This window comes from Callorhinchus milii, unplaced genomic scaffold, assembly GCF_018977255.1.
Source record: "Callorhinchus milii isolate IMCB2004 unplaced genomic scaffold, IMCB_Cmil_1.0 Scaffold22, whole genome shotgun sequence".
NCBI lineage: Eukaryota > Metazoa > Chordata > Chondrichthyes > Chimaeriformes > Callorhinchidae > Callorhinchus > Callorhinchus milii.
In genome coordinates this window covers 905,190-933,018 of record NW_024704763.1, presented here as the reverse complement: position 1 = coordinate 933,018, position 27,829 = coordinate 905,190, and the positions used below count along the sequence as shown (strand labels likewise).

Here is a 27,829-nt window from a genome sequence, read left to right as displayed (position 1 = left end):
TAAAACGTAGTGAGATCCAAGCAATTCCGCGGCCCCCCACCCGCCCCTCCCCCCGCTCTCTCTCCCTCCCCCACCCACCCATACGAGCTTCAACTTTTTACACAAGACATGATTGCATTCAGCACAGAGTCAAAGCATCTCCACTCCCTCCACTCTCTTCTGTAGCACTTCAAATTAAGAAATCAGCATTTTTTTTTATGCACACACACAATAAACAGCGGCTGAGCAGAACAGATGTAACCCATTTGCTGGGGAGAAACAGCCGCCAGGGTTCGAGAGGGCCTGAAATGTCACAGAGAGTTTCAGGAGAGGGAGAGGGGGGCTGTTGCGAAAGCCTATAAACAGGAAGCGAGAGCAGAGAGAGAGGGAAAGAGAGAGAGAGAGAACGAGATGTGAAACCGTTCGATTCACTTGAGTAACGACCTCCTGGAAACCCAACCAGCCTGCACCTCACTCTCTCCCTCTTTCTCTCGCTCTCTCTGTCTCCCCCCCTCCCTCGCTCCCCAGGTCTGCACGCTCACCAGTTTCCGTGGACTTGTGATGTGAAACTTAATCCACGACATAGCTCCCGAATCGGAATGAACCCGGCGGCTAACTTTCCATGCTGGGGTAGACAGGAGTGTGGACTTGTCTGTTCTCAGGGCTGATGTGACGTAGACCTGATTAGTCAGAGCTGAGAGGAAGCCGGAGCCCAGAGGGCGGGCAGTGCTTCAATCACTTCACAGCTGGTGTACAATCCCCTTTAATCGCTTGTAAGTTTTAGACTGTGCGGAGTGGAGAGTTGCCTCCCCTCCCCACGCCCCCACCCCTCCGCTTTCCGACCCCCACCTCCCTCCCCCTCCAACCCTGAAATAATCCACTCCTCCTCGTAAATCCAGGTCTCGATTTGTATTGAAGTAAAACCTTCTCCGGCATTTCACATTTGACACTCTGATACAGACAGACACACAGACACACACAGACAAACACAGAGATACAGACACACACACCCCAAGACACAGACACACACACACCACAAGACACAGACAGATAAACACAGAGACACGGACAGACAGACAGAGTACCAGAGGAGCTGATCCCAGCCCCACTAACATACAAACGCTTGACACTGTTAACTCCCTTCCCCTTCAGGCCCTGGTGTACGGTCAGAGCTGAGGATGTGGCTGTGTGTGGGGCGGCCACACCACAGACTGCCTGAGCTGTCAGACGCTCGCTCCATGTTACCAGACGGCGCCCAGTGACTGGCCACGGGGCGAGGGGACACGGCCTGAGATGATACCCAGAATCAACACCCACACCCACCACTCCCCCCCAGCGCACACACATACACGCACACACATACACGCACACACAACACACGCACGCACACACCCATGCACGGGCACACCCATGCACGCACACCCATGCACGCGCACACCCATGCACGCGCACACCCATGCACGCATACACACCCATGCACGCACACACACAAGCGTACAGACATGGACACCTGCATTGGGACACCCACACGGGGCCGGGGCAAGGGGGAGAGCTCCCACTCACTCACTTTGTGTTTCTGTTTGCCGCTGGACATTTTGTTCCTGAGGTAACTGAAGGTGCGGCTGACCTTCGTCCCTCCTCTGCCTTCCAGATCCTTCCGAGTGGGACTCAACTGCGCTTCACTGCAGCACTCCTCAGATATACTGTGTGATTAAATACAAAAGGTCTGGTCAGGGCGTCGGGGAGCAGCGGCGGTGGGGGGGGGGGGGGAGTTTGGGGGGTGGGAGACTGGTGGGAAGTGGGGTGGGGGCTGCGGGGAGGGGCAGAAACATTACGAGAGGGAATGTAAGGTGTCACTGAGAGCAGACGGAGGGCTTACCTGTGTCCGAGTGCACTGCTGCTGCTTGACCACCGTGTACCTGCAAAACACCAAGTGAACATACATGTGACAGAGGAGTGGGGCGAGGGCTGCACGCGTGACCCAAAACCGAACAACACGGCAGGGCTGAGACCTCTCACTCAACACCGCAGTCCCCTCCACCACACCACCATAGACTTGTCACAACAGACGTCCATGAAACACACACACAGAACCTCTCGAAAACCTGTTGCGCACAACAGCATCCCCACAAACAGCCGTGGAATGAGTGACCAAACTATAATTGTTTTTTTGGAAGGGATTATTGCGCCCGGAAAAGCAAATCGCCGATCGACTAACAACCGGGTTCCTACTGACTGCTGGTAAACAGAGGCGTGTGTGTGTGTGTGTGTGTGTGTGTGGAGTAAGGAAACTTGGCCAATGTTTCGCCCTGACCCGCCCGGGAATCAAACCCAGGTCCTCTCGCTTGCGAGGCCAGTGCTCTAACCACTGAGCTACAGGACTCTTGTCTACAGCATTCAAATTCGGCTGCGTATTCTCGTGCAATACTGCATGAAACCCTTGCACACACTGCATTGCTGCACGAAGATCTGACTCAGAAGATAGGTATTTGTGGATTGAATCTGCAGTTATGTGCGGGCAGTGACTTTGGGCTAAGACGCTATATGCTGACCACTGAGCAGAGTTTCAGCCGCAGGGAAATCGGTGTTCACGGATAAGGAGGAAATACCAGGAAAAGTCATGGTGGGGATGTGATAAACCGGCAGGCCAGGCTCCACCGGCTGAATAATAAATATAATCATAATAATAATAAAGCAGCACTTTCGCAAGGAATGGGGGAGTGGGACTAGTTGGAAGCTCTTTTCAAAGAGTCGGCACAGGCACGATGGGCCGAATGGCCTCCTTCTGTGGTGTAAGATTCTACGATTCTCGAGACGTCTCAAAGCACATCACAGGATGTGCTGTAAAGTGGTATTTGTGGGCGACTGGTCCCCTCTGGTCTATAAGGCTCAACAACAAAACAAAGTCCCCCCCAACAGCCAGCTGATTTTCATTGCTCAGCCTCTCTCTCTCTCTCTGCAGAGTTGACTGTCCCAATGGTTGTCTTGTTGCCCATCCTCCATTCCCAGGTATTGGGCAGCGATTACTGAGCATGTGTTAACACATAAAGACCTGCCCTTGAACAGCGCTGAGAGGACGAGGGGCCCTCTATCTCTCTCTCTCTCTGTGTGACTTCCCATTTCCTAACTCCAGCCGTTCACACTGCAATCGACCAATCTACCATCGAGTGTGGTTAGAGCCCCCCCCAAACTGCGGATGCGCTGCAGACTGGGACAGTGTCAAATACATCGCACCGTGGTTTCAGTGAAAACAGTTTAAAACGTTTTCTTGATTGAAACACTGACCGAGTTGACAGCCGGTTGTTGGCTGGGGAAGCGCTGGGGAATATACCGTAAGGTCACCATTTAGGTGGGGGTCACTGCCAACTTATTGGAGGAAGAAAGGCGGGTAACAGCACCCCCCACCCCAACCCAAGACTACTCCCCCACCCTTAGAGATCTCTATCCCCCACCAGAGAATAACTACCGCCCTCCCACCCCAGAGACCAACCTCCCCCTCGCCCCCATTTAGAGATCGCTCCCATCCAGATACGGCCCAGTCCCCTCCCACCAGAGACCACCCCACCCACCTGACTGCCCAGCCCCCACAGTCCCCCCCCCCCACCCCTGGAGGTTTGACTCACATTTAACGTCTGCGAAACAGAGGCTGAAGCAACAGGAGGTTTGCGCAAGACGCAAACCCACAGCGAAGCCAAAGTTCCCAAACACAGTCAACATTGCTCTCAGGGCTGCAGGCTGTGTAAGGCCAGCGTACAGCAATAACACCTCCCCTACACACACACACACACACAACCCCCTACACACACACACACACAACCCCGACACACACACACAGCTAACACACAACCCCCTACACACACACACACACACACACAACCCCCTACACACACACAACCCCCTACACACACACACACACAGCTAACACACAACCCCCTACACACACACACACAGCTAACACACAACCCCCTACACACACACACACACAACCCCCTACACACACACACACACAACCCCCTACACACACACACACAACCCCCTACACACACACACACAACCCCCTACACACACACACACACAACCCCGACACACACACACACACACACAACCCCGACACACACACACACACACACAACCCCCTACACACACACAGCTAACACACAACCCCGACACACACACACAGCTAACACACAACCCCCTACACACACACAAAAACACATATCTCTCCCCCCAGCAGCCAATGTATGATAACCCCCTCAACAGCTAACATACAACAGACCGCCCCCCCACCCCCACACACACACAGGATAATCTGCAATAAGAGAGCCACTCATCTGAACTGAGCTTTGACGTTGTGAATGGGGAGGGATTTTGGGAGGAAGATGGGAATTTAGAATCTGACCTGGAAGAACCCAGAGACCGAGCCAACTCTGCAAACACGAGCGAGATCACAACGGGCGAGACATGGGCCTGGAGTTAACAGGCTCCCCAGACCCCAGAGCCCGTTCATTAGAATAACCTATACAGCAATACACAGGCCTAACTCACCACTCCTGATAACGTGTCGCTGAGCCCCTTTCCCTGGGAGTGACGAGTTATCAGGAGCTTACTGTATAACAGCAGCAGACCCTGCGGTTATTGTTGGCCCTGCGCGTGACAGGACAAGGACAGCCCCCAGCGGGCAGGCAATTCATTCAAAACGTTACTTACTAGCTGACGCGTCGTCGCTTAAAAAGACGAGCCGAGAGAAACAAGAGTTTTCGGCTTAGAGAGCAGCGGAGAGATGTGCAGGGAAAAGGAGATGCGTCTGCTGTGGCGTGTCCGTGCCTGGTCTGGTAAAGGTGTTAGCAGCACAGTTAGAGCACGCATGGCCGGTCTGTGCTCAAGCCCAGCTCTCAGGTCAAGTGAGGCACTGATCGCAATCCTCACGCGCCCCACTCCTCATAAACAAGCTCAAGATTTCTCCTCAACAGAAGCACGAACCGTTGATCACCAACTGTCGCTACAAGTGGTTCTGTTACCAGTGAAATGACAAAATGAATTGAAAACAAGTGAGCGATGCGATGCGATGCGAGGGGTTGGGGTGGGGAGATGAAGCATTCAAATCACCGGCAACGATTAAAGATTAGCTTTGCAGACAGTCATTGTGAGAGTACATTCAGCCTAGAGACCAACCTAAAGACATTGTGGAGGACGGGCTCTGATAACACTGTGTTATAGAAAAGAGCTGGGGATTGTTTCATGTGTCTGATTGTTGGCAGCTGTAGCTTGGCGAGAATCTTGCGAGGCTTTTCAAACAGCTCATTCCTCCCCAATTGACTGTCTATTTATCCTCAAAATAATCCTGGCACACAGATGTTGATACAGCCCCTTATCACGTCTTTGAGACGTCCCAAAGTGCTTCACAGAATATACTGTAAAGTGAATTGACTGTGTATTCTGTGGGCGACACTTGGCAGCCAATTGCACACAGCAGCGTTCCCCAGAACCAGCCACGGATCGAGTGATCAATTTATTATTATTATTTATTTTTGAAGGGATTATTATTCCCGGAAAGCGATCCGCCAATCGACCAACAACCAGGTTCCTATTTACTGCTGGTAAACAGAGGCGTGTGGAGTAAAGAAACTTTCCTAACGTTTTGCCTTGCCGGGGAATCGAACCCAGGTTCTCTCGCTTGCGGCACGAGGGCTGTAACCACTGAGCTACAGGACTCCACCATTTCCCGTCAAGTTTGTCAACGCTCAACTTGCTTTTCTCAGCGAACATTTAACCCGTCTCCTCTCCCCCAGCCCTGGCCACGCCCCTCGCCACCCCCTCACTCACTCGCCAGCTCGAGCTCCTCAGGTTACAGAATGCTAACAGGACGCGGGCAGACGGGGAGGCGAGCCAGCAATCTGCTCCCCACCCCCCCCCACCCCGGGGATAGGCCTGTACGGCTTCAGCTTGGCCTTTGCCTGGTTGCTCTCACAGTGAGTGTACGTACAGGAATGCTACAGCACGTTCTCACTTCCACACCTGCCTGAGGGGTGGGGGGGGGTGGGAGGGAGGGAGGGAGGGAGTGACGCTAACATGTTAGAAGCACAGAGGTCACAAAGTGCAGAGTATTAGAGAAATGCCATCACACGTATTTGTGTGCGTGTGTGTTTAGGGGTGTGTGTGTTTAGGGGTGCGCGTGTTTGGGGGTGTGCGTGTTTGGGGGTGTGCGTGTTTGGGGGTGCGCGTGTTTGGGGGTGTGCGCGTGTGTGTGTGTGTGCGTGTGTGTGTGTGAGTGGTGTGTGTGCGTACGAGTGGTGTGTGTGTGTAGGTCGGTGTCTGTGGCTAAAGATTGGAAACTTCAGGAGTTTATTTCTCAGAATCAACGTTGGCCAATAAACCCGAACCGTGGGCTAATTTTCCGTTAACCAGCTCACACCCAACAAACCCCAACACGAACAACAAACACACACGTGCTACACCGGTGAGGAGTATTTAAGGCACCAGCTACAAAACAAAAGGGAATGAAACAGTGAGTGTGCAGAGCTGTGTCACTGAGTCGGGTCACCTTTAGTGATCAGCGTCTCCGTGGCACGTGTCTGCCTGCGCTTTCCGGCTGCTCAGCCCCATCCGCCGCTGTTCAGCACTCGCCCCCCCACCGCCCCCACACCCCTCCCTCGATCAATCAGTGACTTGTGGTTTCACGTCCTGTCTCATGTGTTACTCATGGGGATTGGGAAATCCCCAGTGAGGGCCTGGGGCCAGTTATTTTGCCGGATTAATGGAAAGTCACTAAGAATCTGTCCAGGATGAGTGATTAGAGCCTTAAAGAGACAGACAGACATTGCTCCCAGTCACTACGGCGCAGGAACCCTCACTGTAATGGCAGTAACTTGTTCATGTTTCCTACAGTGCTGTGTTTATACATTGCATCATGTCTGACAATTACTCGGTCACTTTGGTGGGTTATTGGATTCATTTCTATCAACTTATTTGACGATAAACAACCAATAGTTATTCACAACAACAACCAATTGCATTTATATAGTAAAGTGCCTTTAAAAATAATAATCCTTGCATTTGATATAGCGCTTTTCACGCCTTCTCGACGTCTCAAAGCGCTTCACAGAATATACTGTACAGTGAATTGACTGTATATTTGTGGGCAAATTTCATTTCAGGAGGATGTCCCAAGGTGTTGGGACAGTCGAGGGTTTGCACCCAAGCTGGAGGTTGGATTCAGGGGGAGGGGGTGGGCAACGGGGAGTGGGAAGATGACCGAAGGCACTGTTAAAGAGGTGGGGGGGGGGGGGGGGCGAGGTAGAGGGGCTCCGGGATGGAGTTCCAGAGAGTGGGGGCAGAAACACTGAAGGCCTGACTGCTGATGTTGGAGGCCAGTGCCTGCCGAGCAGATGGAGCGGATGGGCAGGTCGGCGGGCTTTTAGGGGGTCACTGAGGTGGGGGGGGCGTGAGGTGGGGGAGGGGGGGAGTAACTGGTTCACTCTGAAGTTGAGGGCTGTGCGAGCAGCAGCCAGTGAGGTCTGACTCAAGATTCTCAACATTGTGCAAGCAGAACTACTGCTGCATTTCAGACACTGGGAGACAGGAGATTGCGTTGGTTTGAGTGACTGTACCCCGGACGGTTTAACCTCACTTTTTAAACCTTCAAATGGCTGATCCCTGTAACACAGGGAGATGGCTGCTGTATGGAGGGATTGGAGGGTGGGGGGGGGGTGGGGGCTGAGAGCCATGTGTAGAAAACAAGAGACACTTTTCAGGCTTCAGTGGGAAGGAAAAGCAGAAGAGCTGGCACTCAAGTCACTGACTGGATCTGAGCAGCTGGAGTCTGTCCTAAAGCCCTGCAAAGGCCCCAAACAGTACAGACAGAGAGAGAGCGAGAGAGAGAGGAAAATAAACAAGGAACCAAAAAGCGGTTACATCATTGCCAAGGAATAGGAAACAAGGCCAATTAAACCCAAAAGAGTCAGAGAAATGGAGGACAAAGAGGGAGGATTATCGCTCAGCGAGTGACGAGTTATGAGCGAGTCACAGTCGTCTCAGGACCAGGACAAACCCCAGAAGCTGGTTTAACCCAGGCCAGTCACCCGTGTCGATCTGACGTCTCACCGCGGCTCGAGGCACACGGGACCTTTCACGTGGGCCAAGACACAGGCCTCCCCCCTGCGTCCGAACACGTCAAACCCAACTCAGCTCCACTGTTCCTGCGGCAGTAAATCTGACTGGTGCACCTCAGGCACAGCTCAGTGTGAGACAGGACAGGACCAGCCAGCGAGGGGTCTATTACCTCAGCCTCAACCACGGTCCTCAGCCGTACAACGACAACGACACATCACATTTACACATCGGGAGGACGGCCCGAGGCGCTGGACAGTGAAGAGTTTGCACCCGAGCAATTGGGATAGGCTAAGGGTATTGTGGGCCCAGAGGTACAAGCTTAACACCCACCATCTCTACCCCCAACCACACACACACACACACACACACTTTACAAAGCAAACACTCGTTCCCCCCCACACCCCCAACTCAGGTGCTGTGAATGGGCTTTCGGTTGCTGTGGTGATGTCAAAAGCCCCGTGTGTCAATGTAAACTGTGTTGTAAATCAGAGTCAAAACCACAGGTTAATTACTGAGATAGTGACACCGGCCAAGCTCTCTCCTCCACTACACACACCAGCTCGTGACAGCCCCAGGCTCTACAGCGTCCAGAGAGAGAGAGAGAGCCCTCCACCCCAGTCCACACGCAACGCCGAGGGGAGGGGGAGCAACCAGAGAACGTCACACACACGCACACACCGTGAAACCCCTCAGACGCCAGCACCAGCCCCACACTGAGCCCCGCTCGCACCAGCCCTCGCCCCACACTGAGCCCCGCTCACACCAGCCCTCGCCCCACACTGAGCCCCACTCACACCAGCCCTCGCCCCACACTGAGCCCCGCTCACACCAGCCCTCGCCCCACACTGAGCCCCGCTCACACCAGCCCTCGCCCCACACTGAGCCCCACTCACACCAGCCCTCGCCCCACACTGAGCCCCGCTCACACCAGCCTCGGGTGAGCCTGTTCCTGGACAGGAATGCTCTCTGTACTCACCATCTATGCTCGATGGGCTGATAGCGAGCAGTGAAATTGACTTGGTCAGCGGGGGGTTGGAGCGTTTCTGTGCTGCTCGCGGTGATTTCTGTAAGGGAAACACGAGGGCCTTTCATTTCCTCGCCGGCACCCGCACTCGCCGACACGACACACAGTCACCACACTGCACATCCCGCACAAAGCTCTGACAACTGCTCTCCGTGTGAAAGCTGCTACACCACACATAAGGAAAAAGGACGCTCACAGCCTCCACTGCGCCCATTAACAGACCTCAGAACACAGCCGCAACAGGAGAGAGAGGATGGTGTGGGGAGGCAGGGGGTCGACGAATGGAGAACTGGAGTCTGTGAGAGCCACATACCAGGTCGTGGAACACGCTACTGTCGATCTGGTCCGACTCCATCTCCTCCTCGGTCAGCGAGACCAGGGACCCCCCATCCGTGCTCACCAGGGGAACTCGGCGAGGGTCTCGGCTCGGCTGGAATATCATCTCCGTGGGCTGCATCTGCTCCTTCGTCACCACGTTCTCACGTACCAGACCTTCCAGGCTGTAACTGAGCACACGCACCCATACACACACGTTATTCACAGGCACACTGCAACTCACTAACACACACACAGACCAGGTTACAGGCTCCAGAAACACACACGCAGACACAAAGACACACACACACACACGCAGACAGTCAGACAAACACACACATACACACACACATCACCTCTCAGCACACAAGAGCAGCAGATGGAAGTTTATACACCCTCACACTCTTACACAGGATTTACCCAAGAAACTAGCAACGCTCCAGCTGAACTGGCAACTGAATCGTGCAGAGTTTCTCGGAGGTGGGTGGGGGGAGGGCACTTTGGTGGCAATCGATCGTCGTGGATGTGGTGGAGCATGGCTCTGACCAAACCACCCCCCAACTCCCCCACACGCACACACACACCCACACGTTGCGTGCGCTGTACCGTACCTTCTGTAACTAAACTCAGCCTCTGTGGCCGACTGCTGCTCCCCAGAGGGACACCAACTCAGGCTAGGAACAAGGGGAGAGAGGGTCAGCCCGGGGGGGGCGAGGGTGGCAAGGAATCGGACGTGTTTGAACCGATGTTCCCGGCACGGGAGGGGGTTTCAAGGCAACGAGCTCCCCCTCTCCACTTGGTAAGCTTAGCTCACAAAGACACAGCACCCCTTTCAGTTAACTCGAGTGCAGCAACAGGACTGTGTTAAAGGTTACCCTGTGAATGTGATCGCGGGGAGTGGACAGACAGACACACACACACACGCCATGGCCTAGCACAGGGTCATGCCTCACACACACACACAGCAACCCCCACCACCCCGCCCCGCACCAACCCCCCTTCTCCCCCCCCCACCCCCCCTCTCCCCCCCCCACCCCGGTCAAACAATTCAGCCTCAAAGCGTTAGGAAAGCAGCTAACAGCCGTTCTCAATAGTGGCGCATTCTAGTGAAAGCGTTAACGAAATAATAGCAATAATCCTCGCATTCGATGCAAAGTTTTATCGCGTCGTGGGGACGTCTCAAAGCGCTTCACACAATATACCGTAAAGTGCAGTAACTGTGTATTTTGTGGGTGAAATGCGGCAGCCAATTGCACATCGCAGCGTCCCACAAACAGTGGTGGATTGAGTGACCACGTTTTGGGGGGGGGGGGAATAATTCTACCCCCACCTCTACCCCAGGGGGATATTTCATTAACCCTCGAGTCAAGGAATCCAGTCAGAATTCCTGCAAATTCCGCTTGGGGAGCACAGGGTGCCGGAGCGATGTTCCCTCGGGTAGGAGAGAACTTCTTCCGGTCAGCAGGAGTTGTCTCCCACCCCCCCACCACCACCCCTACACACACGCAATCTATTCCGATTCCTCATTCAGGAATCCCGTTAAGAAATTCCCCCCCGGGATTGGACACAGTCCCCGACAGGGTTCACGGTCACACCCGATGCTCCGAAATGTTACACAGAAACAAGGTGCTGAGCTGCCGGAGAACATCATGCCGCGCTGTACCGGAGAGCGAGAGACAAGCAGCAGCTCCAGGTGTACAAGCGGGTATTATCATCACGTTTTACCTTCTCCTATGTATTGGTGGCTTCTTTACGTCACCAAGTAACCTCCCTGAACTGGAAGCAAAGCACGGAGACCGTCAGTCAGTGGGGAAAAGATCAGGTGAACAGGGAGGCAGGGAGTGGGGAGAGGAGGAGAGTGGGGGGAGGAAGAGAGGGAGGGAGGGAGGGAGGGAGGGGAAGAGAAGACGACGGGGGAGGAAGAGAGGAAGAGAGGGAGGGAGGGAAAAAAGAGAGGAGAACCCATTAGTACTGGGATGGATGGGATCTGCTGAAGACATTGGTGAGATCTGAGCGGAGGCTGAGAGCACGTCACCCCACCGTGGGGGAGCGTACAGTGACCCGCAGTGTTCCTCTGGCCACCAATGGCGGAGAGCTTGTTTCCCCACTCGTGGGTATCAACACGTGTCACCGGTGCCCCTTCTATAGGGAGTTTTATTTGGAAAGTGTCAAATCGCTGCCCCCACCCCCTCCCCACCCAGACCTCCCTCCGGCTGATATCTTACCTGCGGTGATTCATCTCGGCCTCGCTGCCGGAGTTCTTGCCGGGCCCCCAGCTGTGCCTCCTGAACGGTGAGAGTGACCGGATGGAAGGCCGGAAGGCAGGGGAGCGGACGGGCACGTCCGACACTCTGTCCTTCTCCTCCTCCGCCTCGCAGACTAGAGCAGCCCCATCACCGTCACCGGCAGCCTGTGTCCCCGGCTCCTCCACACTCCGAGACCTCGGCACATCCTTCTTCCCCTTCACCCCCAGGGCGGGGCTCACAGGCTCCTCCTCCTCCTTCACTCCCAGGGCGGGGCTAACATCCACAGGCTCCTCCCCCTTTGTCCCTGAGGCGGAGCTCACAGGTACAGGCTCCTCCTCCTTTGGTGCGGGGTTCACAGACACAGGCTCCTCCTCCTCCTTCACCCCTGGGGCGGGGCTAACATCCACAGGCTCCTCCTCCTTCACCCCTGGGGCAGGGCTATCATCCACAGGCTCCTCCCCCTTCACCCCTGGGGCAGGGCTATCATCCACAGGCTCCTCCCCCTTTACCCCTGGGGCAGGGCTATCATCCACAGGCTCCTCCTCCTTCACCCCTGGGGTGGGGCTATCATCCACAGGCTCCTCCTCCTTCACCCCTGGGGTGGGGCTAACAGACACAGGCTCCGCCTTGCCCTGGCCAGGGGTCGTGAGGGGCTCGGTATCAGCGGACGATGAGGTTGTGGTTACACCATCAATAGTATACGTCACACTCAGGCCTGGCTCCACCTGCACCAAACACACACGCACTCAATTCACCAGCCCCGACTCCCCCCGGCAACAACAACAACAACAACAAATTAAATTTACCCCGCGGCTTTCACGTCAGGGGGACGTCCCAAGGCCCTGGACAGTGAAGGGTTTGCCCCCCGAGCTGGGGGTTGGGATCAACAAGTGTGGACGGCAGGAAGGCTGAGGGTGGGAGCGTGGCCAAAGTACCGTCAAACAGGAAGGTCTTGAGATGGTCTTGGGAACACGCACACGTCAGGGAGGGAGGGAGGAAGGGAGGGAGTAGGGCGTAGACGCAGCCCAGAGAGAGCCCTGAGAGAGAAACAACTGCACATTCAGTAAGTGGTGATATCTAAATTATTATTATTATACATATTTCATATACAAGCAGAACAGGCTTGATGGGCTGAATGGCCTCCTCTGGTTCCTGCTACTGACATTTGTGTATTTGTAGCTCCCTCCAACACCCCATGATTAGCACGTGTGTGATAGCACGGTCCCGTGTGTATGCTTATACAGCACCCATCACACTCGGGTGGTGGTGGGGGGTGGGGGTTGTTGAATGTTGAGAGGGTGGGGGGAGGTGGGGGGGGGGGGCGGAGGATTGGTGTCACAAACAAACCTTGGTATTTAAACGGCAGCTGTTTAATGAATTCCGCCCAGTGTTTGCTTACAGCAGCTCCACACACAACACACACAGTGAGTGCCGTTGCCGTTGTGATATGGGGGGGGTGGGGGAGAGCCTGGATTTGCTGGTCTATGCAGTGGATTCGGCGGGGCTGGGGGGGGGGGGGGGGGAAACTTGTGCCAAAGCCTCAGCCATACATACATACATACGCTGCCCAGATGGGGAGCAGACACACACTGCAGCCCTTGTGTCCGCTCGCTGCTGGTTTCGAAGGGAAAACAAAACTCGTTATTAAAAATTTCCGTCCATTTAAATGGTACTGGTGAACCCGCAGCCAGTCCGGGGGCGTGTGACGCAGTGAGCTCCGCAAACACCATCAGAGAAACATTCACAAGAAGCCTCCTCACGGGGAAGACAGCCCCCAGTCACCTCCCACCACCAGCACCGCGCGAAAGACCATCCTCATCGGGCAAATGTTACATAGTGCAGGTGAGCCATTTCCTTAAACACAATACATGCATGTGCACACACACACACACACACACGCGCTCCTGCAAACACACGCGCGCGCACACACACATTCCCGCAAACACGCGCGCGCGCACACACACTCCCACAAACACTCGCGCGCGCACACACACACTCCCGCAAACACACGCGCGCGCACACACTCCTGCAAACACACGTGTGCACGCACACACACACTCCCACAAACACACGCGCGCGCGCACACACACTCCCACAAACACTCGCGCGCGCACACACTCCCGCAAACACACGCGCGCGCACACACACACTCCTGCAAACACTCTCACGCGCACACACTCCCGCAAACACACGCGCGCGCACACACACACTCCCGCAAACACACGTGCGCGCACACACACACACCTGCAAACACATGCGTGCGCACACACACTCCCGCAAGCGCATGCGCACACCACATACGCACACACAAGCCCGCAGACACGCACAGTGACTGGCATCAGGGAGCAGGAAGCTGACTGCACAGTGACAGCTGCTGAGGAGTTGGGGTGAGAGCTCAGCTCCCCGTCTCCCCGTCTCCCCGTCTCCCCGTGTGTGAGGAGGTTACACAAGTTGCTGTCCTCAGCTGGTGAGGTTACCAGGAAGGGCGGTCGCACCAGGACACTGGCTCCATTTAGGAAACAGCCCGATGCAGTCATGGGAAGAGAGCAGGCGGGGGGAGGGGGCGGGGGGAGGGGGCGGGGAGGGGGGAATGAGATTAAATGAAGTCCCAAGGGCTGTTTTTTGTTTTTTTTTGTTTCCCATCCAGAGCGTCTTGTGATCTCGTGAAGTGACCATTTATTCCTTCAGCTCACGGTCTGTGGCGAGACTGACCGACACACGGCTGTGCACAGCCACAGAGATCACACACACACACACACAGACACAGACGCACACACACAGACGCACACACACAGACCTCAGGCTGGGAGTCTGGCCTGTGCCACGGGCAAAACTGACCCCATGTGTGAGTGTTGGGAGGGTGTGGGGTGAGAGATGGGGGGGAAGGGGTGAGAGAGGGAAGGAACGTGGGAAGGAGGAAGGGAAGGTGGGAGGGGATTTAGAAATGAAGTCGCACAGGGCTGCCCGAGCGGGTAGTGAGTGACAGACCGAGACCTACCTGTGAGAGCTTGTTAACGGGGTCCTCTTTGTCATGGCTCAGCCGTCCCGGTGGGCACACAGCGTCTCCGGCCTCAGGCACGGCTGGGGGCATCCAGCCAAGCGCTCGGCCACCAGCCGGTCACACTCTGGTAACACAGAGAGAGAGGTCAGCCACGCCAACCCGCCGTATAGAGAGGAGCAATGAAATGGCCAACTTGCCACCTGTGTGTGTGTGTGTGTGTGGGGGGGGCACAAGACAAGCCCAGGTGATGTGCCATCAAATTGTCAAAATAACCCCCAAAGCCCTGAGCTGGTAATCGAGGGCCACCCATAGGCACGAAGCATTGGGAGCAGGTGTTTTGGAGAAGAGTTAACGGGTTAATAATAATCCTTGTGTTTGATACAGGCCTCATCTCGACTTCGAGACGTCTCAAAGCTCTTCACAGAATATATGCAAAGTATAATCACGGTATAGCTTGTGGACGAAACACAGCAGCCAATCGTGCACAGCAGCGGCCCACAATCAGCCGTGGATTGAGTGACCGGATGATTATTATTAGCATCATTTTTGAAGGGATTATTACCCCTGGAAAAGTGATCTGCCAATCAACTAACCACCGTGTGAATGAGTAAGGAAACTTGCCTAAAGTTGTTCCCCGCTTGGGAATCGATCGCTTGCAAAGCGAGTGCTCTAACCACTGAGCTGCAGGATATGACTCCCGAGCAGTAAATGACTGCACACACTGGTCCGAGAGAGTCAAACGTGCAGTTTGCATCCATCGACTGAAACACCACCAGCTGTGACTTCCCTCCCTGCCTCTGCCACCGAGCGGTAACAATCTGTACTGTTTTGCTAACCACAGGATAATAACATTTTTTAATGGCTTATTACCCCCGGAAAAGCGATCTGCCTATTGACTAAGAACCGGATTCCTACTGACTGCTGGTAAACAGAGGCGTGTGTGCGGAGTAAGGGAACTTGCCCAACGTCTCTCCCTGCCCAGGAATCGAACCCGGGTCCTCTCGCTTGCGAGGCGAGTGCTGTAACCACTGAGCTACAGGACTCCACCTAAAGGACATTACCCATTGACAGAGAGTCTGTGTCTCGATCTACACCTGTCCAAGCTGTGGATACACAGAGCTTCACTTCACCTCCCCCCCACCACCATTAACTATAAGATTCCTCACTGCGATGAGTCAGAACAGACGGACGTCCCACACCCAATTTCTAGGGGGTGCGGTGCCACAGGAAAAGCTTGCCCAGAATACGTCTCCATGTCTGCACAACTACACAGTGAGTGACAGAGAGAGTGGGAGAGTGTGACAGAGAGAGTGAGACATCGACAGAGAGACGCATACAGTGAAAGTGAGAGTAAGAGAGTGGCAGAGAGAGGGCCTGACAATTCACTGCTGGGGGGGTGGTGGGGAGGTTGCTCTGTACACTGTCCGCTAGCAAAACGGTCAAGGCTGATGCTGGAACCTGATAACTAACACACACACAAGCTCCGAGCCGGGGGCACAGGCTGCACCTCGCACTCTGGGGGGGTCTGAGGGCCAACTCACAATGGGATTGTCTAACGGTGATTCAGAGCTGAGCTGTGTGTGTGTGTGACTATCTGTGTGTGTGTCTGTATGTGCATGTGTGTGTGGGTGTCTGTATGTGTGCATGTGTGTGTGTGTATATAGGTGTGCGTGTATGTAGGTGTGCATGTGTGTAGGTCTGCATGCGTGTGGTCCCATCCAGACTATCAATGCTCTCCCTCCCTCTATTACTGACTGAATTAAAGAGCATGGACCAGCAGAAAATGTAACATCAAATGGCAAGTTGTTAAAGAAAAAGAGAAGTTAGGGGAGAAAAGAGGAGAAGTGGGTGGGGGGGGGGGGGGGGGGGGGGGGGAAGGGGGGGAAGGAGAGGAGAAGGGGAGGGGGGTGGGAGGAGAGGGGGAGAAGACGAGGGGAGGAATGTTGCTTGAACAGGTCGGTGCTGCCACTAACCAGGGAGTCTGTGTTCATGTTGTGCCCGTCTCCACACACTGAACAGTTTTATTCTCGCTCCCTGGTCCAAACAATATTTATATTCTGCTGAGTACACAACGCTTTAGAATTGAGGGTCACGAGTCTCTGTGATAAGCGATCCTCCCATTCAACCTGACAGCCTGCTTTTAATGTCTCACCCCAATGACGGTGTCTCTGATGATACAATGCCCATTCCCCACCCCACCCCCCCATTTTGTTTCACCTGCAAAATAGTCAGTTCACTTTACAGTGTATCCTGTGAAGCATTTTGAGACGTCTCAAAGACCGTGATAAGGCGCTGTGTCAAATGCAAGGATTATTATTATTATTTCTGCCACTGTCATAGCCCTGAACACAATTTAAGGACAATATAGTTTCACTTTAACCACATGAAAGATCTCAGCCATCGTGTCTGCTCGTCTTGCTCTGTCTAGGAAGTATCTCAGGAAACCTACCTCCCTGTTCGTCTTCTCCCAGGACCAGCCTGTGTGAAAGACTGAGTTACAACCAGTAACACAGCCTTTAAATACAAAGCCTCTCACATCAAATCTCAGACTGAAGCCAAGTGTGTGTGTTTACACACACACACACACCTATACACACACACACACTTATACACACACACCTATATACACACACACACTGACACCTATATACATACACACACTGACACCTATACACACACACACCTATATGCACACACACACACCTATACACACACACAGACACCTATATGCACACACACACACACACACACCTGTACACACACACACATCTATACACACACACACCTACACACCCAAACATCCAGACACAAATCCCCACACAGGAATGTCAGAGCAGTGCTACATATTTTTACTGCAGGAGAAAATTATAAGCCAGGACGCCAGCCACAGTGGGAGAGAAAAGAAACACATAAATTACTCGGGCAAAACAGCCCGCACACACGTGTAACGTGCTGTCCTGACATGTCAGCCACCGCATGGGGTGGTGATGGAGCTTTAATGGCATGTTTCGTACAAGTAATTAGGAGAGGCGCTCCATTAGGAGTCCGCTACCTGTCTCAACACAGGGTTAGTGGTGATTAAATGGTAGGTTGTTTAGTGTTTGTATGTGTTGTAAAGGGAGGGGTGGTGGTGGTGTGGGGGATCATTAACCTGAACATTAAACAGGAATTATATCACCAGGTGCCTCTCAGCTCACGATGCCGACTTAGGTTTGGCTGCTGAGCTCCTTGAGCAGATGGATTTCTGAACAACAGTGAGATGTGACCTCTAACATCGCAATCCTTGCAATCCTTCATGTCAATGCGTCAATGGATTGGGTGACCAAAATATTTTTCTTGGAGGGATTATTACCCTCCGGAAAGCGATCCTCCAATCAACTAACAATCGGGTTCCTACTTACTGCTGGGTAAACCGGGGGTGTGGAGTAAGGAAACTTGCCAAAGGTTTTGTACTGGCTGGGAATCGATCCCGGGTCCCCTCTAATAGTAATAATAATCCTTGCATTTGGTATAGCGCTTTTCACGTCTTCTCGACGCCTCAAAGCGTTTCACAGAATAGACTGTAAAGTGAATCGACTGTATATTTGTGGGCGAAACGCGACATCCAATTGCGCACAGAACTAGCCACTGCACTGCGGGACTCCTTAGCGTATTTTCATTACATGGTGATTATTTTATCCCCGGTGAGGTCTAATCAGCAGGAGCGACGTGGGAATGGGGGGCAAGGCTGGAGCTAACCTGGGCACAGCACAGGCTGGGGGAGCGGAGGAGGATGGAATGACTGAGAGCTGGGCTGAGAGCCAGGTTGGCTCACGTACCCAGCAACAGCCACTAATAAATACACTGTTCCATTTCCCCATCAGGAAATAATCACTTTTCCCTCCCTTGTAATTTTGCTTTCTATTACCTCATACAAACAGATTCAAATTAGAATCCTCTGCGTGTAACGTCCCACGTAGACACACCCTGACAGCAAAGTCTGCACCAACTCAATACCAACTCTGTATCCATCCCAGACCAGATATCAATCCTCTCTGTGATATTAATGCTTAATACTTTGTAATAATATTTCATAATAAACTCTGGCGACTCGATCAAATCTACTCTTAATTTAGAATTTTTTAAAAAATATATATTTTAATAAGAACTACAGGAAGATCGGCTTCCAAATAAACTGTGGCCATGTTTGGTCGGTCGAATGTCTGACACATGTGGAAACCCGTCACCATGATTAAGAGTCTCCAAACCAAACAGTCAGTGGTGTAGAGGATCGGGGAGGGGGGGGGGGGGGAGGGGATTATCTTAAATTCTGTGACTGAAATTGTTCACGCTCACCTACACCATAACTTGTGTTCATTGTCTGTCCAGTGCCTTGGGACGTCCTCCCGACGTGAAAGGCACTATACAAATGTAATTTTGTTGTTGTTGATGAATCATTGCACACAAGCTTCCGAATCACAAGGAATCCATGTTGAAGGCATTCTCACCACAATGGCTCCTGCTATGTTAAAAGCTCTCTCACCGATTAAGGAGTGGAATCTAATCTAAAAATAAGTTGCCTTTTTTTTATTATTTGGGTTTCTCCAACTGAGCCGTAAACACTGGCGATGATCCAGGCATCACACAGTGCTTCCAACCCCACAGAACACTCTCACTGTCCAGACCCCCCACATACACACACACACAAACACACACACACACACACAAATACAGAAACGCACAAAGACATACACACTGACACACACACACATGGACACGTACACGTAAATACACACAAACACACACAGACAAACACTTGGACACACACACACATTAAACCACCTGGAGTGGCCGGGGTGTCTTTACACAGTTGGACTGAGAACAGTTGCTGTAATGAAACGCTGGGGGCTAGGGCAGATTTTTTTTTCCTTTTCCACATTCTCCTCAGATCAGATCATACGTTTTCAGCAGCTCCATCTCCAGTGCGGAGCAGGGCTGAGAGCTCAGAGCCGAGAGCCAGCCAGAGAGGGAGGGAAAGAGAGGCGGACGGACGGAATTTTCAATTGCTGGAGGAACTGAGCAATAGGTTTGCAAATCAAGGGCTCAGTCACATCCCCACACGTGGCTAGTGTGGTTTATACACACGTCACCTCGAGTGGAAACACAGCCCGTCGCCAACATGCGGTGTCATCTCACTGGGAAACATGGAGTGATTCCACATTAAGACTGACCTCCTCAACCTCACCTATAGTCACCTTCCCCCCTACACCACCCCCCCACCCCACCCTCCCCATGCAGGAAGGCTTATTTTATGCGCACAGTAAACCATGTATTGTACACCCGCATACTACAACAACAATAGCAACAACAGCAACAACAACACAATCAGGAACAACAGCAGCAACTACTACAACAACAAAAACAGCCACTACAACAACAGCCGCTGCTTGCATTTACACAGCGCCCTTCACATAGCATAAGTCTTTACGGTGTTGGATGCTGAGCATGGAGGAGGGGGGTGATTGTCATAGTCGAGAGAGAGAGAGAGTGAGTCAGAGAGCTAGAGGGAGGGAGTGAGACTCTGGGGTAGGGAGGAGTGAGACGGAGAGGTAGAGAGAGGGAGTGAGACGGAGGGGTAGAAAGAGGGAGTGAGACAGAGAGGTAGAGAGAGGGAGTGAGACAGAGCGGTAAAGGGAGGGTGCGAGAGAGACAGAGGGATAGAGTGAAGGAGGTGCAGTGGTTAGGGGCGCAGTGACTGACGGTTTGCATCTCACACAGCACTGGACAGAAGGAAAAAGCTGAAAGAAGCAAGACGGCCATTTTACGCCAATCACACAATCCTTCTCACAGCAACGTGTCTCGTGAGCGATTACCATCGAGTGCAGTGACTGTTGTTTTAGGCAAACCTTGTGGTGGTGTGTGCCAGCGAGGTTCACAGGCAGCTGTGAGGTGAACAAGTAATTAATGTGCGGGATAGTTGGCCAGGACACTAGGGAGGGAAACTCCCTTCTCTTTGTGCCAAGGGCAGCTTCAACATCCGTAACAACAGGCACAGACAGGACCTGAGTTTAACATCTCACTGGAGGGAAAGGTACCTCTAACAATGCAGCGCTGTGTTGCAGTGTCAGCCTGGACTGCCAGCTCACAAGCCCTTAAATGAGGCTTCAACCGGTGGTTGCCTCTGGTTGCCGGTGGGAGCCAGGCTGTGAGTGACCCTGGTGTGGTACAGAGACAGACCTTGGCTGGATTTTAACGCTCTTCAGTTGAACATTAATCAGACAGTCACTGTGCAGTGAGCACTGACTCGGTCTACAATAAGCCCCACTCCCTCCACTGCTCACGTTCACCCTCAGCAAAGCCTCCACTTACCTGCTGGCTGGGCGCTGTGTTCAGGGGGCAGTAGCCTGGGCTCTGGACACCAGTCCTCTCGGATGATCTGTAAAGGCAAAGGCAGAGCACGTCAGTGTTACTGGGAGCTGAGATCACACACAGACTCACACACACTCACACACAATGACACACAAACAAAAACATCTCAAAGCGCTTCACAGAATATTCCGCAAAGCAAATTGACTGTGTATTTTGTGGGAGAAACACGGCAGCCAATAGCGTACAGCAGCGTTCCCACAAACAGTCGTGGATTGAGTGACCAAATTGCATTTACAGTCAGGGATTTGGACCCGAGCTGGGGTTCGGGATCGAGGGTGTGGAGGGCAGGGAGGGTGGAAGAAGGTAGGAGGGTGATCGAAGGTGCGGTCGAAGAGGAGGGTACTGAGATGCTCCTCGAAGGAGGCGAGGGAGGGAGCGAGGCAAAGGGAATGTGGGATGGAGCTCCAGAGGGTGGGGCAGAGAGCCTGAAGGCCCGGCCGCCGACAATGGTCACACATAGGCTCACATACACAACACCAACAAATTACACACACGGCTGCCAGCCCCTTCCTTATAAGCCGTTAGTGATGGAATCGCTCAAACCCAGGCCCCAGAGGTCGCTCTCCGGAACGGCCTCTGTTTAAGAGGAAAACAAATCATTTCACAAGTAATACTTTCACAGCGAGGTATAAATAGGCCGGCTGCAATCCCAGGCACATACGTTGCTGATAAGCAAGCGGTCTCTGTGGATCGACTGAGCATCATAGTGAACAGGCTGACACAGTGCGGCACCTCACTGCCTCCGCACACGGCAAAGGCAACCTTTACCCCGTGCCATTGTTCAACGCGACTCAGGAAATGCCAACCCTGGGAGTAAATACAGACCATCCTCTGGGACGCTGCCCTGCACGAGGGGCGCTATATAAATGCAAGTTGCTGTTGTTGTCTTCTCCCCCAACCCCATGCAACCCACCCCAACCCCCCGTCAAAGAACAAACCATGTGGCTGTGATTCTCTCTCTCTCTCTTTCCCCCTCCCCCCCCTCATCCGACTTCAAAAAGGAACGGATAAAAGCTTTTTTTGCTTTGCTTTTCCTGCCTGACAAAGGACAAAACATCTGTGTGATTTCAGAGCCAGTTCTCTGGCACAGACCAGCCGCACTGGGAAACATATCTGATTGAACACAGACACGCTCACTTTTCCCAGGCTTCGTTTCACTCTCTCTCTCTCTCTCCCCCACTCCCCCTGCCACCCCCCCGAATGTCCAGGGATCATTGAGGAGGCGGGAGGGTGAGGGGGGGGTGGGGGGGGGGGGGAAGGGGTTTGGGAATGCCCAAGGGGAGCTCCACAATGAACAAAGTCCTATTCATGACATTTAGTTCCCTCCCCCCACATCCCGCAGTGTATCCGTGTATCTACTGGACATTCGGAGCCGCAGTTAGAGTCAATGCTCCATGACGGGAATGATCTCCCGCTCCCCACAGGTCTCCCTCCCTCCCACTCTCCCTCCCTCCTTCCCTTTCTCTCCACAGTCTCACTCTTTTGTGAAACTCTATTAGCAGAGCAAAGCTGTGTAATTGCAGTCACTGCTCTCTCTGCGCTCCTCAGGAACTTGGCCAAATTCATCCAGTAAAAAGTTCAGGATAAGATTCCCAGACTGAACTCCAGACTTTCTCTTATTCAACAGCTCATTACACACATACATACTGACACGCACACACACACACACACAAGCGCTCACTTTCACTCACTCACACAAACACACGTTCAGACAACACACACACACACACACTGACAAACATCACACTGACACACACCCAAGCACAGACACACCCACAAAGGCTAGCGATATTTTTATTACAGAAATCACTGCGCAAATGAACGTACGTACCTTCAGCAGCACCACATCCCCCGCCCGGCTGCCGCGCTTGGAAACTCCGGACAGACTGTAACGTCTCTTGTGCCTTTCGTACATTTTGACGGAGAGATGGAGAGCGTGGCAAATCCCTCACCACGGGCTCCAGCGGGTAATTCCTGACACATAGAGAGCGCAGCTGCCCTCACACACCCACACACTGAATCCCTCTCTCTGAATCACAGGAGCTGACTTGCGTCCCGAACGAACGTCAACCACAAATAAAACCCTTCACTCGGAGCTGAGCTCAGCAACGACAGTCACAGCCACAGTCTCCCTCACTTCCAAACGTCTCGCACGTGGCCAAAAAAGCAAAACAAAACGCAGTCCCCACAGACGTGCATTAATTCCAGAAAATACAGTCTGCAGATTGTTTTAAAACCGGAAAAAAAAACAACACAGACACACGCACAGTCAGTTTGTGCAGGACAGACAGCGTGTGTGTGTGTGTGTGAGCTGCCGGAGTGAGTGCACAGTGCTGTCAATGGCCCTATTCACATCAGCTGAGCTCTTACGCACAGCACAGCGCCACTCCCTGCGCCTGGTGTGTCCGTGTGTCTCCCCGGCTTAGAACTTCCCTCCTTCCTCTTTCCCTGGCACTGCTTCATCCAGTGTAACAGCCACTGTATTCAGATGCACATAACATCACGCTGCAGCTCACCCCCACCTCCCCCTCACCCCCAACCCCTCGCTCGCCCATTCCTTCTCCTTCCCCCCGGGATCTTTATTGCAGCAACAAGCAGAGACAGGCTCCGTGTGAAGCTGATGCAGGGAGCGAGTGAGCAAACGAGCGGTTAGTTACTGCTCTAAAACGGGTCTTAAAATATACGGTACAGAATCTGAGTTGCTCATCAAGGACAGCCATTGTATTCTGCTGGAATATTGCTGAGATTTCCGCCCTCCACTACCGCGCTTACGCCACTAACGCCCACGAAGCTTTGGAACCTCAATCCCTCCCTCCCTCCCTCCCTCCCTCATTCCCCTCCTTTCATTCACAATCATGAAAGACTCTCCTCTTCGACCGTGTGCTAATGTTCACCTCCTCCCTCCCTCCCCCGGCTCGGCATCAGGCTCCGGTATTGTTAAGCGCTCAGAGACGCTGTGTAAAATGCAAGTTGCTGTTGTTGCTGCTGCAGTCACTGGCGTCTCCATTATAGTCCCGCTTCCAGCCTGCACCCCCACCCCACTTGCCTGCCCCCCACCACATGCCTGCTCCCCGCCCCCCACCCCCCCAGCACAGCTGAAGCACTTGGACGAGAGGGGAATGTATATTAGCAGTGTCTTAGTCCCTAATCCTCGCTCTGCCTGACTCCCAGCCCGGCTGAAGCTGTGTTGACGTCACAGGATTATCGTTCCCAGATGTTTCCCGGTTTCCAGCCCGAAACCAAGTAATGGATCCCGCTCGGAAAATAGCCGTCCACGAACAGTCACATGGCTCCCACACTGTGAACCAACCAGCCAACCCGCCTGGGGGGGGGGGGGGAGGGGGGGGCATCGAAGCATCAACAAGAAGGCGAGAGGGAGACCACAGAGACTGTTAAAAATTGGAATGGGATTATTCCATTGAGTCGACAGTCAACAAATCTGGTTACCACGGCAACAACGCACACACGTCTGTAAAGATTCCAGCTAACTATGTGTTGCTCATGCGTGTGGGCAGCTTGTGCTGCCAGCTGCCACCACACCTAGCGACCCATCACCCGTCCCTGAGAGCCATCTGGTTAGTCCGATCCCCGTACACATCATCACACACACACTCACTGAGACAGGCACATACATACACACACACACACACACACGCCCCGACAGGCAGACACACACAGAGACGCACAGACAGACGGACGCACACAGACAGACACACGCGCGCTCACAGACAGACACGCACGCGCGCACTCACACACACAAGGGCACGCAGACACACGCACACAAGGATACACAGACACACACGGACACAGATCTGCACACACAGACAGATATGTATACACACATACCACACACATACAGGCGTGCACACACACAAGGACACGCAGATGCACACGGACACAGACCTGCACACTGCACACACACAGACACATTTACGTCTCTCCTGTGTGCAATTCCCCTGTAAAAGCTTTTCCAGATACTCAATATGAGAGGCAGAAGTGAGTGGAAGGAAATCTGAGGAGCAGGAAGTGGTGTGGCCTCGACCAACTTTCCATTTCATCCCAGTGCTCGGTCTGTGCCGCCAGCCCTGCCCTGCCCTGCCCAGCCCTGCCCTGCCCAGCCCTGCCCAGCCCTGCCCTGCCCAGCCCAGCCCAGCCCAGCCCTGACCTGCCCAGCCCCAGCCCTGCCCCAGCCCAGCCCTGCCCAGCCACTGCCCAGCCCTAGCCCTAGCCCTGCCCAGCCCTAGCCCTGCCCTGCCCAGCCCTGCCAGCCCTAGCCCTAGCCCTGCCCAGCCCTAGCCCTGCCCCAGCCCAGCCACTGCCCAGCCCTAGCCCTAGCCCAGCCCAGCCCTAGCCCTGCCCTGCCCAGCCCTGCCCTGCCCCAGCCCTGCCCCAGCCCAGCCCTGCCCCAGCCCAGCCCTGCCCCAGCCCAGCCCAGCCCTGCCCCAGCCCTGCCCAGCCCTGCCCTGCCCTGCCCCTGCCCTGCCCCTGCCCTGCCCTGCCCCAGCCCAGCCCCAGCCCAGCCCTGCCCTGCCCTGCCCTGCCCTGCCCCAGCCCAGCCCCAGCCCAGCCCTGCCCCTGCCCCTGCCCAGCCCTGCCCTGCCCTGCCCTGCCCAGCCCTGCGCTGCGCAGCCCAACCCAGCCCTGCCCAGCCCCAGCCATGCCCAGCCCTGCCCAGCCCTTGCCCTGACCAGCCCTGACCAGCCCAGCCCAGCCCTGCCCTGCCCCAGCCCTGCCCAGCCCTGCCCTGCCCAGCCCTGCCCAGCCCCAGCCCCAGCCCTGCCCAGCCCAGCCCTGCCCTGCCCTGCCCAGCCCCAGCCCCAGCCCAGCCCCAGCCCAGCCCCGGCCCAGCCCTGCCCAGCCCAGCCCCTGCCCAGCCTGCCAGCCCTGCCCAGCCCTGCCCCTGCCCTGCCCCTGCCCCTGCCCTGCCCAGCCCCAGCCCCAGCCTGCGCTGCCCAACCCAGCCCTGCCCAGCCCCAGCCATGCCCAGCCCTTGCCCTGACCAGCCCTGACCAGCCCAGCCCAGCCCTGCCCTGCCCCAGCCCTGCCAGCCCTGCCCTGCCCAGCCCCAGCCCTGCCCTGCCCAGCCCTGCCCAGCGCCAGCCCCTGCCCAGCGCCAGCCCCTGCCCAGCGCCAGCCCCTGCCCAGCGCCAGCCAAGCGCCAGCCCCTGCCCAGCGCCAGCCCTGCCCCAGCCCCGCCAGCCACGAAAACCAGCAGTTCCCCCAGTCCCCACCCCGGCCCAGGGAGGCAGCTCTGTCTCGGGGTAAGACAGACAGCCAGTGTGCTCCTCAGGCTTCCTGCACAACAAAGCTCCTTTGTATCAGGGCCTCAGCGTCCTGGCCTGTGCCCCCCCACCCCACCCCCACCTCGCACCCCAAAACATGGTATTAAACTGAAGGCTGAATATTATAAACATAAGTTTTTTTTAATTTTGGCCACTCAACCCACGGCTGTTTGTGGGACAGACGTTGCTGTGTGCAATTGGCTGCCGCGTTTCGCCCAAAAATACACAGTCAATTCATTTTACAGTGTATCCTGTGAAGCGCTCTGAGACATCGCGAAGACGCGATCAGGCGCTATATCAAATGCAAGGATTATTATTATGATGATAATTATTAACGAGCGTTTCCTTGTAACAGGTCGCAATCTCCAGGGGTGCGTTGCTGAGCCTCTGGCTGGGGCTAGGCACGGACAGAACTACTGGGGCGAGGCGCTGTTATAACTACAGTTGCTAATGCTGTACCTTATCTCCTCGTTGGTATTTACCACTGGCTGAGGCCCAGTGACTACAACACAAGCCATTCTCTAGATGACTATGAAACAAACAGCCCAAAGCCACTCAGACCTATGTAACCTGCCCAACCACATCTCAGGGTCACACAGGGCAGAGTGACGTATTATAATAATAATAATCATAATAATAATCCTTGCATTTGAGATCGTGCCTTATCACGTTGATGAGACAGCAAAAACAATCCCACCAAATAATAATAATTTTATCCCTCAGTCCACGAATGTTTGTGGGGACGCTGCTGTGTTTCACCCACAAAACATACAGTCAATCCACTATACAGTGTATTCCGTGAAGCGCTTTGAGAGGTCTCAATGACGTGATGCGGCGCGATATCAAAAGCAAAGATTATTGTTATTATTATTTCTGTAACACGTAATAACCGAGCCCAGAGGAGATCACATCTCACCCTAACAGCACCAGCTCTGCCTCTGCTGTTCATCACAGGAACTGACCGCATTGTAATCCAATTAAGATGATATACAGGCAGACGAGGTACAGGGAGAACAGCACTGTGTGAAGTATTTCTGCACATTATCACTCCTGCTCAATGATCTGATAGTAATAACACTTGCATTTGATATAGCGCTTTTCACGTCTTCGAGACGTCTCAAAGCGCTTCACAGAATACACTGTAAAGTGAACTGACCGTATATATTTGTGGGCGAAACGCGGCAGCCAATTGCGCACAGCAGTGAGTGTCCCACAAACAGTCGTGGATTGAAGCGACCAATTTATTATTGTTTTTTTTCTTGAGGGATCATTATCAGGAGTGTGGAGTAAGGAAACTTTCCCAAGGTTTCACCCCCTGCCGTGAATCAAGCACAGGTCTCTCGCTTGCATCTGATGTGGGGAGCTGGGACACGGCATGAAGTTCAATCGCGCCCCCCACCCCCCAACCCCCACCCACATGACAACACGACAGACACGCTGAAATACCGGACAGGCGAAGAGACAC

At 54.1% G+C, this 27,829-nt stretch overlaps 1 protein-coding gene across 3 annotated transcripts in view; it reads right to left on the bottom strand.

Annotated features, from left to right (window-relative positions):
- Positions 1–21,082, bottom strand: part of LOC103188366 (A-kinase anchor protein 13) — a 37,460-nt gene extending 16,378 nt beyond the window's left edge. Inside the window, exons 1-9 of one of the 3 annotated variants that reach the window (XM_042343028.1) lie at positions 21,023–21,082; positions 14,672–14,798; positions 11,653–12,398; positions 11,153–11,203; positions 10,039–10,101; positions 9,426–9,618; positions 9,065–9,152; positions 1,859–1,898; positions 1,547–1,682 (exon numbers count right to left, since the gene is read on the bottom strand). In XM_042343028.1, coding sequence (XP_042198962.1) covers positions 1,547–1,682; positions 1,859–1,898; positions 9,065–9,152; positions 9,426–9,618; positions 10,039–10,101; positions 11,153–11,203; positions 11,653–12,398; positions 14,672–14,764 — 1,410 coding nt within the window. In that variant the 5' untranslated portion in view covers positions 14,765–14,798; positions 21,023–21,082. The remainder of the gene's footprint in view (positions 1–1,546; positions 1,683–1,858; positions 1,899–9,064; positions 9,153–9,425; positions 9,619–10,038; positions 10,102–11,152; positions 11,204–11,652; positions 12,399–14,671; positions 14,799–21,022) is intronic. The other 2 variants (XM_042343029.1, XM_042343030.1) reach the window with 2 other exon arrangements.
- Between the last annotated feature and the right edge of the window lie 6,747 nt (positions 21,083–27,829).